Source organism: Ovis aries, chromosome 2, assembly GCF_016772045.2.
Source record: "Ovis aries strain OAR_USU_Benz2616 breed Rambouillet chromosome 2, ARS-UI_Ramb_v3.0, whole genome shotgun sequence".
Lineage (NCBI taxonomy): Eukaryota > Metazoa > Chordata > Mammalia > Artiodactyla > Bovidae > Ovis > Ovis aries.
Window position 1 is genome coordinate 241051702 of NC_056055.1, and position 16529 is coordinate 241068230.

Below are 16529 nucleotides of genomic sequence, written 5' to 3' on the forward strand. Positions count from 1 at the left end.
GGAGAGTCTCTGCCTCTCGCTACCCTGACGCCCAGCTTCAGGCAGGAGTGGGGACTGGGCAAAAGCATGGGTCTGGTCTGGGAGGCAGCCTCAGTTAGTTCTTCGCATCCCGAAGTTGCAATGTCTGTGGCTGCAAGTGGGCTACACAGAGGGTTCAAGGAGAGCTAAGAATGTGAACTTGGCTTGTGCACGATGGGAATGGTATCATCTGCTGGAAAATCACACAGCCATCCAGAAACCAAAACCAAACAAACCCAGTGAAAACCACAGAAAACCTGAGAAGACCCTGGCACCAAAGCCAGGGGAGGCAGAAGGCAGGCACCCAAAGGAGTACAGCTTGCTTTATAACCTTCCCTCTGCAATCCAGTGGCCCTTGGCTTCATATTTTATTAATAGGAAACATTTTTCCATATGTGACTGAGTCTGCCCAGCCCTGCGACCCTAGGTGCAGCCTGCAAAGAAAATTATGCTTCTCAGCAGGGCCGGAGAAGGCGGGGAGGCTCCCCTGTGATTTGCCAAGGTGCCCTTCAGGCTGGGAAGCCACGCCCCTTGCCCCCTGGTAATGGGTTTGCTGCCTTGTCCTGGGGCAGCTAGGGCCGGCAGCTGCACAGTTTATCTCTTCACCCACTCAGGCCTGGCAATTAAAGGCAGTAACAGTTATTGAACTGACCCTTCCCGTGGCCATAATCTGTAATTCAAACCTTCATTTTCCCCTGGCACTTCTGAATTTGGTCGTGTGCTTTGGTTATAAATACTTTGCGTTTCTCCAAGCAGTTTTTGCAGGAGGCTCCTTGGGAATGAGGTCATCACCAAGGAAAATTCCCGGGTCGAATTTTCTGGGCCTCCTGAACCGGCGGATCCTAGAGGCTCTGGCTTGGAAAGGCAGGCCTCTGCAGTTTCCTCACAGTATCCCTGCTGGCCGGCCAGCTGGCCCTCCAGGCCCTGCTTGCATACTTCTGGTGATGGGTGCTTATTACCTGTTAGGACTCATGCCATCTTTTTTTTTTTTTTTTAAGTCTTTTTTTGAGATTTTTACGGTATTGCTTCCATTTTATGTTTTGTTTTTTTGGCCTTGAGGCATGTGAGAGCTTAGCTCCCCATCAGGGATCCAACCCACACCCTCTGCATTGGAAGGCAACGTCTTAACAACTGGACAACAACTGCCGAGGAAATCACAACCCATGTCATCCTTGGAGAATGAACCGAAATCTGTTTACTGCAGCTTTTGACCGTTGCTCCCACGCCCTTCTGTAGTACACAAAGATCATATCTCTAGCTCTCCTCCCATTTTGCAAGAGAGGAAACCAAGGCTCAAAGAGAAGAAGTGATGTGCCCTCTGCGCCCCCCAGGGTGGGCAGGAATTAGACTCAGGTTCACCTCGTCCCTGAGCCCTTGCTGATAACATTACAGCTGGGGTTGGAGGCAGGGAACGGGGTAAGGGGGCCAAAAAAAAAAAAGGTAAGGGTAAAGGGAAAGGGTCCTTGTCTGGGCAGAGGCAGTGGAGGTGGGGCTTCCGGGCGAGTCTTGGGAAGCCCTGAGAGGCAGGGCGCGTGGAACCAATCTGTGCTGAGTGTGACTACACGACTAGGGCCTTGGTCAGAAAAGGCAAGGCAGAACTGGGCTTCCCGATAGTGGGGCAATGCTGGAGGCGGGGCGACCTTAACACTCCCCTGCCTGGGAGTTTCACAAACCCCATTCTGTTTCAGTGGGTGGAGCTGGGGGCTGTGAATGAGGCTCCAGAGGTGACCCACAACTGTCTGGTTGAAAAAAAAGCCTCTGAACAGAAACAGCTGGAAATCCTAGCACTGATTCTTATAGGTGTAAGATGTGAGTGAGGAACTCATGATTTTTATATTGCTGTATAGGTAGGATCTGCTTAATGTTTTTTTAAGAAATTAAAGTTGGAGGAAAGGAACCAGACGAAGCGGGGTGGGAGGGGATTGCATGGCTTTTCTTGGAGCCACATTTAGAGTAAACCTCTAACTGGAGCACTCGTGCAAGTCTGGGGGAGGATGAAGGAGGTTTCGGTGGGCATCAGAAGAGATGGAAGGCTGGGGATGGCTAGCACATGGGCGATGTACAGGGTGGGCCTCACGCCTGTCACAAAGGCAATGGCAATGGTAATGAGCACTCCCCACGGCTCCTGGCAGGAGGGTGGTACCCAGGAGCCCTGAGCAAATGCATCACCCCTCACTGGGCCCAGGTGCCTCACACAGCCTGGCGGGTGGGGAAGCTGGGCAGAAATCCAGTGGACCAGGGGCACCTGTACTCACGTTGCATCCAATTCCCGCTCACCGGGCTGAGGAAGTTGGGGTAGAGGCCAAAGGGCTTGTCAATTTCCCGAAGGACCTTTCGGATGTTCCTGACCTGCCAAGAGATGGACACCAGGCACATCCTTACTTTCTCCAAGGAGCCAGCTGATTTCCAGCCCACTGAGGACCGGGGTGGCTGATTCCAATCCAGAGGGGAAAACATTCCAACAAGGAAAGGAGAGCTGGGTGGGTAACCAGCAGTTGGCTCCAATCTGGAGGTCAAGAGAGGGGCCCTTGTGCTCAAGAGTGGGGCGCGGCAGGACACGGCCACAGTGGGGCCTGACTTCCCACCTCTGTGCTGACCGATCTGCCAGGGGCCCTGCCAGCCTCCCCTTCCCCACCTTACCCCTTCCTCACTGTGTGTGGATTTCTGGGACGAGTCTTTTTACGAGGGGCTTCGTATAAGTGATAGTTGCTCATTTGTAAGTGCTAGACAAAACTGTCTTTTTAACAGTCAGAAATGGTTAAATATTGGCAGTTTCACATAAGCCTGGTAATATGTTGTTTTATCTGACATGGTAGGAACCATTCCAGAAGGGAGGATCCTTAGCATTCTTGTGCCCTAATAGGCATCTCGGGGTTTTAATAACAACTGCAACAGCTGCTAACATTTCTCAGTTACTCTGAGCCAGACCCATCAGAGACACGATCGCCAACCCTCCTAACAATCCATATGGGATTATCATCTCAGTTTAACAGGCAAGGAACCAGGATGTTGGAGAGGTGCAGTCACTTGCCCGTGGTCACGGGGCTTGTAGTGGCAGAACTAGGGCCTGAGTCTGGTCTGTCCGTCCTTACAGAGTGGTCCCGGGTCCAACAGGAATCAGGGCAAGGACCATGCAACAGAGGCTGCCCCCACTGGAGCAGGAGGCTGGGTCTGCAACCGTCGGGGCTGCGAAGGGCATGACATGGGATTCAGCAAGGCTTTATCCATCAGGGGCTGCTGTCTGGCAGAACATGAAATCTTCCGCTACAGACTCCGCAGGACAGAAAGGCCCTTGGGGACCGAGCTGTAGCATGCTCACAGATTTATCTGCAAGCCGAGGAGCAGTGTTTCAGCTGTCAGACCTTCCTTTCCGGGCACAGAAGCTCGCTCGCACTTGGCCTTGCCACATCAGATCTCACATCCATTTATACTAATGGAGTCCATTATGGGGCACAGGACTGTGCTTGCACCTGAGTTAGTCTTCATTGTCCTGGTGGTGAGCAGTGAAGCGAGCTAAATGAGCTCCCCTGGAGGGTGCGGGTGCTTCCAGAATCGGGGCCAATTTGTTGACTGCCAATAATCGCCTGTGTGAGAGGCATGACTGGGGGAATCAAAGGAGCTGGAGAATGTAAAAGTAGCGACAGAGAGGTGGCGAGACTCTTGTGAAAAAGCTGGAAGCCTGCTGTAGTGATCTGGTCTTGAAAGAGCATGGGTTTCAGGGCCAGAAACTCCCTGGGTTTGAGTCTCGGCTTAATCACTTACCAGATGGATGACTCAGGACAGGTGATTGAACCTCTCCGAGTCTCAGTTTCCTCCTCTGTCAAATGGGGATAAAAGAAGACACACCTCACAGGCTTGGTGGGAAAATCAGAGCCACTGTACAGTGCCCAGCACATCCCAGGTGCTCAGGCAGCAGCCGCTCCCGTCTAGCAGGAACTAGAGCAACTCCTCACTTCACTCCTCTCTGAGCCAGCCCTTGTATTCCTAGAGGGGTCCGGCCCAAGAGCAGTGGAAACAGGGAGGCTGGGGGCAAAGTCAGCCTGAAGTTGGGCAAAAGGACCAGAGACCAGAATACAAGATTCATCAGAAGTGGGATTGACTTTACTCCATGAGCTCTGGAGGTGGAGTGTCCTGGGGAGGCAGAGTCCTCTCAATGTAAGGACGGGCTTCTGAAAGGAGGTCTGACAACATGAGGGGCTGTTTAAGGGTGATGGTGAGCCCCAGTGCTGAGGAAGTGATCAAGGGGTTGAAAAACCCTTCTTGAGATTCTTGAGAAAGCTTGGGTGGATTCCCACATTGAGTAAGCGGTGGTCCTTAACCTGACATCAAAAAGCACATGGGTGCTGTTTTTTTTTTAAACAACATTTTTTTTTTTGATGTGGACTATTTAAAAATCTTTATTGAATTTGTTACAATATTGCTTTTGTTTTATGTTTTGTTTTTTGGGGCATGTGGGATCTTAGGTCCCTGACCAGGGATCAAACCCACACACACCCCGCCACCCTGCACTAGAAGATAAAACCTTACCACTGGGCCTCCAGGAAGTCCTGTATGGGTGGTTATTTAAAGCGCATCCTGGGCTTGGGATGACACTCAGAGTTCTGCTTCTTCACCAGCCAGCGGGCTAGGTGATGCTTTGAGGCAGGCTGGCTGATGTAAGCCTGGAAGCCACTGGGAGTGGTGTGCCTCTGTGACCCCCTGGCTCCCTCTGCATTCTAAGAGACTAACCCAGGACCGGGGAAGAGAAGACTTTGGCGGTGGTCTCCCTCTTCCTGCAGGGCAGGGCTTTATCTCTCTGCAGGGCCAGGACTCGGGTAAGGGTCAAGCGCCATCGGCGGGTGGTGTGTGGCCACTTTCCTTCTTTGGGTTTAGAGTTAGATCTATGGGGACCCTGCCAGATGGGACTGCCCCGGGCTGTGACCCTGAGAAACCGCTCTTTCTGGAGGGCTTCACGGGGCAGGGGCAGCTGTCAGGAGGGACAAAGGCCTGGACACCAGCTCTCTGGACCCCTGCGGTCCTAGCCAGCCGGGTAACTGAGAAGGAACAGACGTGAACCTCTGCCGCGGAGGGAAATTGCTTTGCCAGCCTGCTGACAGAATGAGCTAGACGGGCGTCTGGAAGCGCTAAGGCAAGCAGATCTCACCCGAAGAAGTTAAATGTCTCTGGAAAGGGGACTTCGGTGCCGGGTGGCCAGTTCCTGCCAATGCAAGCTGGTGCCTAGATTTCCCTGGTTGCACTTACTCCGGATTTCACACGTGTGTGGTTGCCACCGAGCTCACACATGTACCAGGGAAAACCTTCTTGCTGGCAGCCATGTCTCTTCCCAGCTTACTCCTTGTCCTCACCTTCCCTGCTGCCTGGCATCGGGTACAATTAGGCAACCATTTGCTACACTGGCCCTAGCTGCGGGCTTTCAGCTCCCCCGCCCCTACCCTCAGCTGGCCTGTGCTCCATCTCCCCGTCACGCGCTGAGTGCTCACCCTCTGCTCTCCGCAAGGGAAAGAAGGAGCAGAGAGAAGACTTGCCTTTTCTGCGAAGACCTGGTTGCCAGAGAGCTGGGTGAGGTGTAAGAACTCCAAGTGCAGGGATCCAAACTCCGCCAGGATGCTGCTGCTCCCTGCCATGGCCCAGCCCCAGCTCCTGTTGGAGCCGCTGAAAAGACAGAAGCAGTTGGGGTTACCCCTTGCCGGCGGGGCTGGCTCCTCTGCTCCATGGGGGAGCACCTACTATGTGCTGGGCACTGGGCTAGGAGCTTCACCATACAATCGCAGTGAATCCTCGCTGGGGGTCGATACTGCTCGTACCCCCTATTTATCTGATGAGGATGTTCAGGTTGGTGAGAAACTCGCCTACAGGTTATTTAAACCCGGGGCTGTCTGACAGGCAATAGTCTTCGTTCCTACGGTCAAGCAGCTCCTGTAAGATGTGTGGGCTCTCGAAGGACATGGGCAGAGCTGCCTAGGTGGCCAAGACCTGGCGCAGACATGATGCTAAATTTACAGGTGATAGGGATAATGCTGTCAGGGACCACAAAGACCCCCTGGAACATTCCATCTCCATCCACTTGTTCAAGGGCAACTAAGCGCTCACAATCATCACTGCTGTGTATGGAGGGCAAGCAATTCGTGGCGGGGGTCCAAAGTGGGGGACGACGAGAGGGACCCCACTTGGCCCTTTCCTTCCCTCCACAGTCACTGCTGCCCGTGGACTTACAACGGCCCCAACCTGGAACTTCGTGGAACCCACACCTGAAGGGTGGCTGGCTCTACTAAGACCACCCACCAGGGACTACCTAGATCCTGGGAAGTCCGAGGTTAGGGATGAAAGCAGCAGGGGCTCTCTGAGCAAAGGTCTCCTCGCCGCAGAGATGCACGCGTCTCATGAACACCTAGGATGGGTCACCAGCGTGACTTGGCGGCCCAGCCGGAGAAGGCTGTCAGCTAACTGCATCCTCCCTTTCCTTGAAAGTACTGGGTGCTTTCAAGGAGGAAGAGTGCAGAGGGCAGGGCCTCCGGTAATCCTCCCATCTGCCCCTTTCACAGATGGGGAAAACAGGGCACAGAATGGTGACGTCACCGGCCGAGATCGCACAGTTAAGTGGAGCAGCTGGGACCCTGGCTCCCCGGCAGCTGGCCTCTGTCCGCCCTCTGACTCCCAAGGACAGGACCTAGGAGGGCAAGTGTGGGCCTGGGAGGTTACAGTTTGCTAGCTGAGGGGCCCTGCTTTATCTGGGTGGGCTGGGGCTCCCCCGAGGTTGCCTTACTCCTCTCTGATGTGGTTCCAGGAAACTCTTGCAGAAACAGATGGAATCGCAATGACCTCAATAAACACATCCATTTCCTTCGGTATTACTCTGACTCCGGGCAGGTGGGGAGGGAGGGGTTGCACAGAGGGGAAATCTGAGTTCTAGGTAGTAAATGAAACAGCTTCCAGATGCAGGCACTGGGGTGGGCTGTCCACATCATGACTGCGTTTAAAGCCCAAAAGGTTAAGCACCGTTAATCCCTGAGGAAAACAGAGAGGGAAGTGAGCGGTCTTTAGAAGCTCAGAGCCAGTAGGTGGTGGAGGCAGGATTTGAACTGAGATCTGCTGGCCTCGGCCTCAGAGGGTATAACCCTCAGGGGTCCCCCAGATGGCTCCATATCCACCCCGAGAGAAGGGGAAGCTGATGCCTCTGTGTCCCTCTGCCCTCCAGGCCAGGAGACCTCTCTCTCCAGCCTGTGACCTCAGTGGGAGCCTCAGGCACCCACAGAGGGCTTTCTGAATAATTGATGCTTCCTGCCCCAGCAGAGAAATTCAAGGTAAACAAATTTAAAAAAAAGCCCCAGCCACGATCAGCAGTCTTTTGTTCCCCTTTTCCTTACTGAAGCCTCTCCTTCCTTCCCCTCACTCCCAGAGCTCTCCCTCCCAAGTGGACCTTCAGTGGTGGAGTCGCCCGGGGCAGGGACAGGCAGTGGGCCGGGCGCTTTCCCCTCTCCGACTTGGCCTCACTTACTGGCTCCCCCAGTTCCCAGCTAGGGGACCTCAGGTGGGTCAGGGAATTCCTGCAGACCCGGGTCTCCTCATCTCCACACCTCATAGAGTCATCGTAAGTTATAAATTACGCACGCGATGACTGTCATTGTAACCATTATGTAATAAAGCACATTAAATTATGTTGTCTGTTACAGTTAAGTTCTTGATATGTGCCAGGCAGCAGCAGTATCTTATTCTACCTTCACATCCAACTGCAGGGGTAGATAGCAAGATTCTTATTTCACAGGTTAGGACAGTCAGACTCAGAGAGGGTAAGACACTTTTGCAAGGTCACACAGTAACTTGACAGTGTTAGCTGAGCTGAAACCAAATCCAAATCCTCGGTCCTCTGTGCCCCTAATGCATCCATTCTGGGCAGCATCCATTCAGACACCAGGAGGTCTTCTGATCAGCCTTGTGACTGGTGGGCTAACAGAAGCAGGTCTGCTCCCCTCCCTGCCTTTTCAGCCTGAAAGTGGGCCTGCAGCCTGCGTTCTCTCCCCTGGTGTGAGGGGCTGCTCCATAATCCCCCTCCCCAGCCTGGCAGAAGCTTCTGTGTGTGCATTGCCTGTGTGTATACACACGTGTATGGTATCAACACAATCGTTAGTTCTGGAACCAGGCAGAGACTGGATTCTAATTTCTAACTTTGCTGCTGCGTGACCTTGGGTAAGTTACCTCACCTCTCTGAATCTGTTTTATCACTTTAAAGTGGGGTCCATGTGGTTGCTGCGTGATGAAGAGAGAGAATCCATAATGTCGTGCCTGGGACGCGGTGACCATTCGACAAAACTGCATAATTATTACCACGTGGATGGCACTTGTAAACACGTATTTAGGTGTGAATCTGTGCACATAGGGATGGGAGAGCGTGTGTGGCGAAGGTGAGGTTGGATCTCTGAGCCTTCATGATTAGGGTAAACGGCAGTGGGGTGCATGCCTGTGTGTGAGCCTGAGTGTGTGAAAGCTACCTGGAGAGGCTGATTCAGCTGCAGAGGCCCTGGACTGGACACCTCCCTTCTCCCAGAGTCCAGCGGTCCTGCAGGTCACAGGTCATGGCTGCCCCCTGCCTCTGCCTCCCAGGCCGGCCGCCAGGGAGGAGGAGTGGTCATGCTCACTCAGGGACCACCGCCCATCAGGGCCTCCTCCTAGTTACTGCCCCTCCTCCTGGGGCCCTGGGCAGAGCTGCCCACAGCCAGCCCCGCGCTGGGCAGGGGCAGCAGCGTGGACCCCGCTCCGCCAGCAGGCCCTCTCCAAAGGCAACACTCAGCACCATGGCCCCAGGGCTGGATACATCCCTGACGCTTTCCCTGGTGGAACCAGGAGGCATTTTTAGCAACAGACTCTCTTACCCAGAAAATGAGAGGGAGGTGTTGCCAGGAAATACGCATTTGCATACGTATGTATACAGCACTGGCAGCATGCAGACAGCCTAAAAATAAACGCGCTTTCTTGATCAGAAATGTCAGGATCTGTGTGAGATCAGGTCTGGGCTCTGAGGGACCTAGGAAAGGCCGGCGGCCACGTGTGGGGCTTGCTGGGGGTCAGGGGAGGGGATGCCACGTATGGAGGAGGGAGGGGCACCTGAGCTGAGCTCTTACCCTGAGCCCAGGCAGAGAGGCCAGAGAAGCTAGACCCGGGACAGAGAGTCAGAATCACAGGTGCTTATGTCTTGGCTCCGAGACACCTGGCCAAGTTTCTCCAGGATCAGTGTTTGTGGGAAAGGAGCCTGAAAAGAGATCCAACTGTCCACCTCTAAGGAGGCAAGCCTGGTGCCAAGATGGTGTTTCAGTGGGTCCCCAGGGTTCCTCGCTGGTCGGTTACAGAGACTGAAGTAACATCACTCCCCAGGAATCCTTTCAGACCAGATGGTAAGTCAAGATGCCGAGCAGACCAAGGCCCCTCTTCTTTGCAAGGCCCTAGCAGGTGGGACCTCCTCTGGACGGACAGGGGTGGTGGGGACCCTACCTGAGCCCAGAGACTCTGCCTACCCTCCCCTGTGGGGCTGAGATTCCTGAGATAAGAAACTGCTTCAGGTGACGGGACGAGAAGTTCAGTGTGATGGAGATACTACAGCTCTTTCCCCAGGGTCAGGCTGTAGCAGGGCCTAAAGCACAGCCCCAGAGCGCTCCCTGGGTGCCTGGGGACTGGCTTGTGCCTTCTACTAAGACTCCTGGCTCTGTTCCACGCAGTGATGGGTGCCAGGGTTCCTGCCTGAGGGAGGGCCAGGTGGGCATCAGGAGCACAGCTATTGATCCATAACGAATGATTTAAAAGTTGGCCCTGTTACCTGTGAGCTAGAAGACCTTGGGCAGTGGCCATAACATAAATACTGACCCTAAAGGACTGCTGTGTGGAGTGTGATAGGTGAGGCGATGAGCGAAACCCTCGGCATGATGCCAGGCACAGAGTGAACACTCAATAAACGTAGGAATCAGCAATCATCAGAGTCGGCCTCTCGTCCCATACACGGTGCCTCAAGTGAACATGTGTGGAAGGAGTGAAAAAAGAAGGGGACATGTGTCCTGCCCTCAAGAAGCTCCAGGGCTGGTGGGGGAACGTGGGGAACAAGGGTAATGAGGGCCAAATGAAGCAGAGAGAGTGCCTGGTGCCAGGCGAGGCAAGGATGCTTCTGGAGAAGGTGGCACCTGAGCTGGGCTCTGAGGGCCAGAGAAGCAGCGAGGAGCCCAGGGGACAAAAAGATGGAGGGCAGGCAAGGCAGTGGGGTGCGCAGGGGTGCCCAGGAGCAAGCTGCAAGATCCTCAGTGGATCTTAAGGCCTGCCGGCTGCTGTCCCCTTGACTTTCACCCTGCCCTTCCCCTCTGGGAAGCAGCGGGACGCAGGTAAGTCCCCGAAGGCTTTGGAGCGGGCTGGAGCTGCAGCGTGGCTCCACCTGTGCCAGCCACGTCCCCCAGGGTCCCGTCCACTCTGGCTCTGGGACTTGGTGAACGTCCAGGAAGATGCTGGCTCCCACACTGAATGACGCGACCGATCGGGAGGGAAAGTGATGGAAGCAGCCAGTGAAAATCAATGGCCAGCAAAAGAAGCACACCAGTGGTTTCTTGCTTAGTGGAGTCACGTGTGATGTTTTGGGTCTTATCCAACACTTCCGGTATAATCCACATTTTTTTGTGAGAAGAATTTGTTTTTATAGGGGGAACTCACAATAAATATTATTGAAAATGGAGTTGGAAGTCCTGGGCTCATGTCCTAGGTGGCCCTTTACTGGCTTATGTGGCCTCAGCCAGGGTCTTTCCTCCTTGGAGTCTGAGCCTCCATGGGGTCGATGTTTCAAGAAGGCCCTCGGGGCTCCTGAGACTTAGTTCTGAAAGGGGCTGAGGGTGAGGGTCAGCGAACCAAGGTCCCTCTGTCCATGGTCCTGACTCCCCAGTGGCTGTGGGTTCCTGCCAGTGGTGGGAGGTGTGATGTCCCTCCTGGCCAGGCATCCCAGCTGCGGAGGGGGGTGCTTGGGGCACAGCTGAGGGGCTGTGAGTCATGGCAGCATTACAGGAGGGTCCCAGAGGCTCAGCGACCCCCCTCTTCACACCAGGAAGATCAGGTGAGCCCTTGGCTAAGCTGGCTTTCACTATGCCGCCCACTCCCTGTGATTCCTACACCAGAATCACCCCACCCTGCCCCCGCCCGCCACCCTGTGCCTCAGTTTCCATGCAGATGCAGCCAAAGCCACAAGGGGGAAACCAGAAGGCATCCTACCTTTTGAAGTTCACCACGCCTTTTGGGATTCCCGTGGGGGTGTCGAAGGCTGGCAGGAGTTTCTCTCCCAGCTTGATGGCCTTTATCCGGAACACCTGTAAAGGAAGGGTCAAAAGGCACTGTGAATCCTGGCAGAGGAGCCCACCAAGGCTGCTGGACCCAGAGTGGGAGGTTTCTGAGGCTCTGGGGTCAGACAGGCCTGGACGTGAACCTGACTCTATGACTGCCTGGCTCAATTCCCCTCCTCGTTTATAAATCAAGGACCACACTACCTTCCTCAGAAGGTTGCTGGGGGCAGGAAAATCAGGTAACGGTTGTAAAGCACCTACTGTGGTGTCAGGACCAGGATGAAGGCTCAGTGACTGTGCTGTGATTGGGGTGACTGTCGGGAAGATGGAGCAGTCAGGGCAGTGGCCACTGATGTCAGTGCCAGCCTGCACTGCAGCACCAGCGTGGCCCAGGCTGGGCACAGGGGAGCACCTTCAGACAGAATGTAAGGAGCACTGGACTGTGAGCTCCAGGCCTTGCTCCCCAGCTTGGCTTCCGCGCTCCTCAGCAAACCTCTGCCTTCTCCCACGCCATAAACCCAGTGGAAGGGCCTTTCCCACTGACATTCTGCCCACTCTTCCTGTTTTACAGCAGGAAAGGTGAATGGCTAACCCAGGGATATGATGGCTGGGGAGCCCAGGTGTCAGGGGCCCTGCCCAAGGCTCTGGGCTGCTCAAACTGTTCTGATTAATTCAGAATCACCCGTGACCCTCTGAGGATATGAATCATCAAGGAAGTTGCAACAACTTAACTTTATGGCTATTCATTCCAGTGTTGTTTACAATAGCAGAAAAAGTGCAAATACTCTAAATACCAAATAACAGGGAAATGGTTAAATTATGGCTTTTAAGTGCAACCACTGAAGTGATGTTGCAGACCGTTACTTTATAGCAAAAAAGGGGGTTTATGATCTATTAAGAGACAATATTTCACAATGGTGTAATTCAACTTTCACATGAGGAGAGGTTGGGAAAACACTGAAATATTAACAATGGTCTTCCCAAAGGACTAGGCTCATGGAGGATTTTTATTTTCTTCTTTTGGTTTATCTCTATTTTCTGTGCTATTTTTACAATAAAAAGCAAACCCACAAAAAGGTTATTTATTTTTTAAAAAGATGAGATGCAAGTCCCCAAGCAACCACTCCTGGTGAGACAACAAGCATTTCCTTTCACCTCGGGGCTCCAAGGGGGTCTCAATGCGCCGGACCCCACTGCGCGTGTTGCAAGACGAAGCGTTTCTGAGGTCTCACCTTCTAACATATGCAATTTATAGCTTCTCAGACAGCCGTCTGGGGACCACAGAGGAGAAGGAGCTTGTGAACACCACCTGGGATTTGGATTAGAGGGCTCTGTGGAGCAGGTGTGGTTCTTGTTTAGGGAGGAGGGTGGGAGGGAGGGGGGAGACGGACGAATTGCACCCGGGGACTGGCTGTGATGGGTGCGAGATGATAATGCCCAGTGCCAGACAGTGGGTCCTAGAGGTGGGTACAGGGGCAGCACAGCAGAATCCCAAGGGAGTTTGTCTAGACACCAGATTCCAAAGCCTCGAGTCACCCCAGAAGCCACTGGTTCAGTAACAAGGGGCTCTTGTTTGAAGGTCCTGATATCTTCATTGGACCACCAGGGAGGCTGAGCACAGATGCACAAAGGAACCCCGGGTCCCTTACACAAGGCTGGGGCTCCAGGCTGCCCTCTGCTCGAGGACTCCAAGCTAACTCCTCCGAAATGCTCCTCTCTCCCAGCAAACCACATCTCCTCCTTTGGAAGGCCCTCCTGCCAACTGGTACAGCAGGGTCTCAACCATCCCAGGCAGGATGCTGGGGGACTGTGTAGACAGGAGTAGTACCACGGGGAATAGAAAGCCCGTCCTCCTTATCGTTTGGAAATGATGTCTTATCTACGTGAACTTCAATCCTTGCAACAGCCTTGGGGAAGACAAAACTGAGTCTCAGAGAAGTAATTTGCCCGAGGTGGAGCGATGTTATGTGGCTCTTTTCCAGGCCACATGCTGCCTCACCAACACAGAGAGAGTCAGCCTCAGACAGTCACGGTAAACAACGGGCAGTGGCCTCCTAGTTCCCGAACAGAGGGGAGAGAGACCGGCAGAAATTACGTGCCACAGAGCGGAAAGGGCTCTGGACTGGGAGTCAGAGCCCAGGTTCAGACCTCCCGTCTGGGCAGCTGCGTGACCTTGGGTGAGCCATGTGCTGTCTCTGAGCCTCCTCTGCACAAGGAACAGTGATGCGTGCCCTGGCTGCTTCAGAGAGAGTCCTCTGGAAATCAGACGAGAGGATGCACACAAGTGACTGTGCTATACAAGCTGTAAAGTGGGCTCCGAATGTCACTCGGTGCGGCCGCGGCTGTACTCGTCTTCCTCCTGGGAGCGGAGTCTCAGGGGCTCCACCTCCTGCAGGTTCCCTCTGTGGCAAGAAAGACCTCAGCACCGGAAGGAATGTGGGGGCTCCCTCACCGTCCATTCCACAAACACTCGTGGGAACAGCACGGATACCCCACGGATACCCACTGTGGGCAAGACGGAGGAGGAGAGGGGAGGGCATCCTCACTCTAGTATGGCCAAGTCCCGGTGACAAGCAATGATGCCGGGCCAGGCTGAGCAAGGGCTAGGACCCAGGCCACGGGAGGAAGGCCACGGCAGGCTGTGTGGCCTGCACCAGACGGCTCTCTAGCTCTCGGTCTGCACGCCTGCTAGGGCAGCCTGGTCTCTGCCACGTGGAGGGAAGGGTCAGGGAGGTGTGTCCAGGGGGACGGGGCAGTGCTGACCACCCGGGAGCCTGTCTGCTCAGGGCCTCTGCGCCAACTGGGCTTTCCTGGGGCTTCCTGGACCACAGTGCTCACACTACACCCTACTGCCTGCTCTGCCCCCCAGAAATCATTGGTCTCACACCCACCCCGGTGGGCCCTGAGCTGTATCACTCCTCCCCAATCCTGGATAGGAGGCTGGGGAGTGCCTGGGCAGAGGCTGGTGCCTTTCTCAACTCCAAGTCATTTTCCTGTCCTGGGGGTTTTCAAATGACATTCCGGCCTTGGGTGGCTCGCAGGGTTCCCATGGACCATCAGTTCAGTTCAGTTCAGTCACTCAGTCGTATCTGACTCTTTGAGACCCCATAGACTGCAGCACGCCAGGCCTCCCTGTCCATCACCAACTCCTGGAGTTTACTTAAACTCATGTCCATCAAGTCGGTGATGCCATCCAACCATCTCATCTTCTGTCATCCCTTTCTCCTCCCGCCTTCAATCTTTCCCAGCATCACAGTCTTTTCCAATGAGTCAGTTCTTCGCATCAGGTGGCCAAAGTATTGGAGTTTCAGCTTCAGCATCAGTCCTTCCAGTGAATATTCAGGACTATTTCCTTTAGGATGGACTGGTTGGATCTCCTTGCAGTCCAAGGGACTCTCAAGAGTCTTCTCCAACACCACAGTTCAGAAGCATCAGTTCTTTGGCACTCAGCTTTCTTTATAGTCCAGCTCTCACATCCATCATTTGGAGACAAATTGGTACAAGCAGGAATCTCTGCTGAGGAGATCAGGCTTGACGGAGAGGGGCCCTGAGCGACCAGAGATCGAGGGCTCACTGCTGCCTCCACACCCTTGGCATCCGGGGCAACCCAGTGACTTTCTCCGACAGCGGAAGCAGAGGCTCCCCGCTGGCAGAGAGCAGGACCATTGTCTCTAAATGGACACACCAGTGATGCGCAGAGCAGTGCAGCCCTCTGGGTAATGGCGAAATTACTGACGGGCGACCCAGGTGCTGGGGACTCAGCCAGCTTGCCCCTCAATCCTCAGACACTCCCAAGGGATGAAGTCCCCGCTCTGTGATCTCAGGGTTCCTTACAGTATGGAGAACGTGGGCTCTGGATTCTTTCAGCCCTGGGTTCGAACACTTTCCCTCTCGTCCCATTTCACAAGAGCTCTCTGATTCCATGGACTTAGGATCACCCCATGGAGGGGAAGGCAGGAGGCCCAGGAGCGGGAGAAAGAACTTGCTCAAAGCCACAGGCAGGTGCCCCGTGTGGGTGAGAGGCAGGTTTTCCTACATTGGGCCCAGGGCTCCACCTTCTCACCTCATTTCAAGGCTCTCCTTCTGGAAGCCAACGCAGCTTGCCTGGGCTGAGTGGCCAGCAGTGGCTGCCCACCTCCCAGGTCACCCCCTTGATACCTGGAGCTGGTGTCTGGCCCAGGAGCAGCTGCCCTTAAAGATTTACCACCAACCGCGGGAGCCAGTTCTGAGCAGCAGAGTGGACGCACCGGACAGAAGAGGAGGAGAATCTGTAGGTGGCCCTATAGAGACGGGATGTGGATCCCCTGGAACCCCTGTTTCCTCATAAAATGAGGGGAGTGGGGTGGGTGATCTCCCAAGCCCTCTTCAGCCAGGATGACCCAGGGGCCTCAAGAGGCCAACTCACCTCCTCTCCCGTCAGGTAGAAGGCTGAGAGGAGTCCTCCGATGTACCGGATGTTCACTTCAAACAAGGATGCTTCTCCACTCTGCAGGGCAGAAAGATGGGGAGGGCAGAGGGGACATTCATGAGATCCCTGCAGGGCTCCCTGGGGCCCACCGGGCCCTTGAGACAGGTCACACCTGCCACCCACCGCCTCTGCCCCACTGGCCTGGCCACACTTGGGCCAGGCTCCAAGCCCTTGCCCAACGGGTCAGGCTCCCCGCAGTGGGGGTTTTCAGAGCAAAAGGCGAGAGGGATCAGCACCTGCCCGGCAGCAGCTACCACACATTTACAGAGTTCCAAATCAATGCTGGGCTTGGCTTCCTTCCCCGGCCCTTGCCAGAGGCCATCGGAGCAAAGTTATGCCTGGCTGCTCTCCAAGGAGCTTGAGAATGCGCGGGGGTGGGGGTGGGGGGGTGCGGGAAGCTGCCGGCTGAAGCTTAGCCCAAGGACTGGCAAATCCTCTCCCAGTCTGGCCCCTTCCCCTCTCTGAGGGAGCCCCCTTGGCTTTGCAGGAGGCTGGTGTGGCCCTTCTCTGGGGAAACAGGGCAAGCAGATGGTTCTCAGAGGAGGTTCTAGGGCAAAAGGAGGGCTGCCAGGCAGATCCTGACAGGCAATCAGCACTTTCTTAGCCTCCGCTCTGTAGCCCTCAGGGAACACCCACACTTGCCTTTAACATTGTTGTCTTCTTTCTGAAGCCTGGACAGCGAAGCAGGGGTAATGGAGCATTACGCTAAGGACCAGATCTGGCTTAATATCCCACTTGAGCCACTC

The 16529-nt window shown here is 54.7% G+C and overlaps 1 protein-coding gene across 4 annotated transcripts in view; it reads right to left on the reverse strand.

Annotated features, from left to right (window-relative positions):
* Window positions 1-16529, reverse strand: part of MAN1C1 (mannosidase alpha class 1C member 1) — a 150378-nt gene that overhangs the window by 17139 nt on the left and 116710 nt on the right. For all 4 annotated transcript variants that reach the window (XM_042244546.2, XM_012151753.5, XM_060411447.1 and 1 more), the window contains 4 exons: window positions 15721-15801; window positions 11248-11342; window positions 5544-5670; window positions 2274-2367 (listed from right to left, as the gene is read on the reverse strand). In XM_042244546.2, the coding sequence (XP_042100480.1) occupies window positions 2274-2367; window positions 5544-5670; window positions 11248-11342; window positions 15721-15801 (397 nt within the window). The remainder of the gene's footprint in view (window positions 1-2273; window positions 2368-5543; window positions 5671-11247; window positions 11343-15720; window positions 15802-16529) is intronic.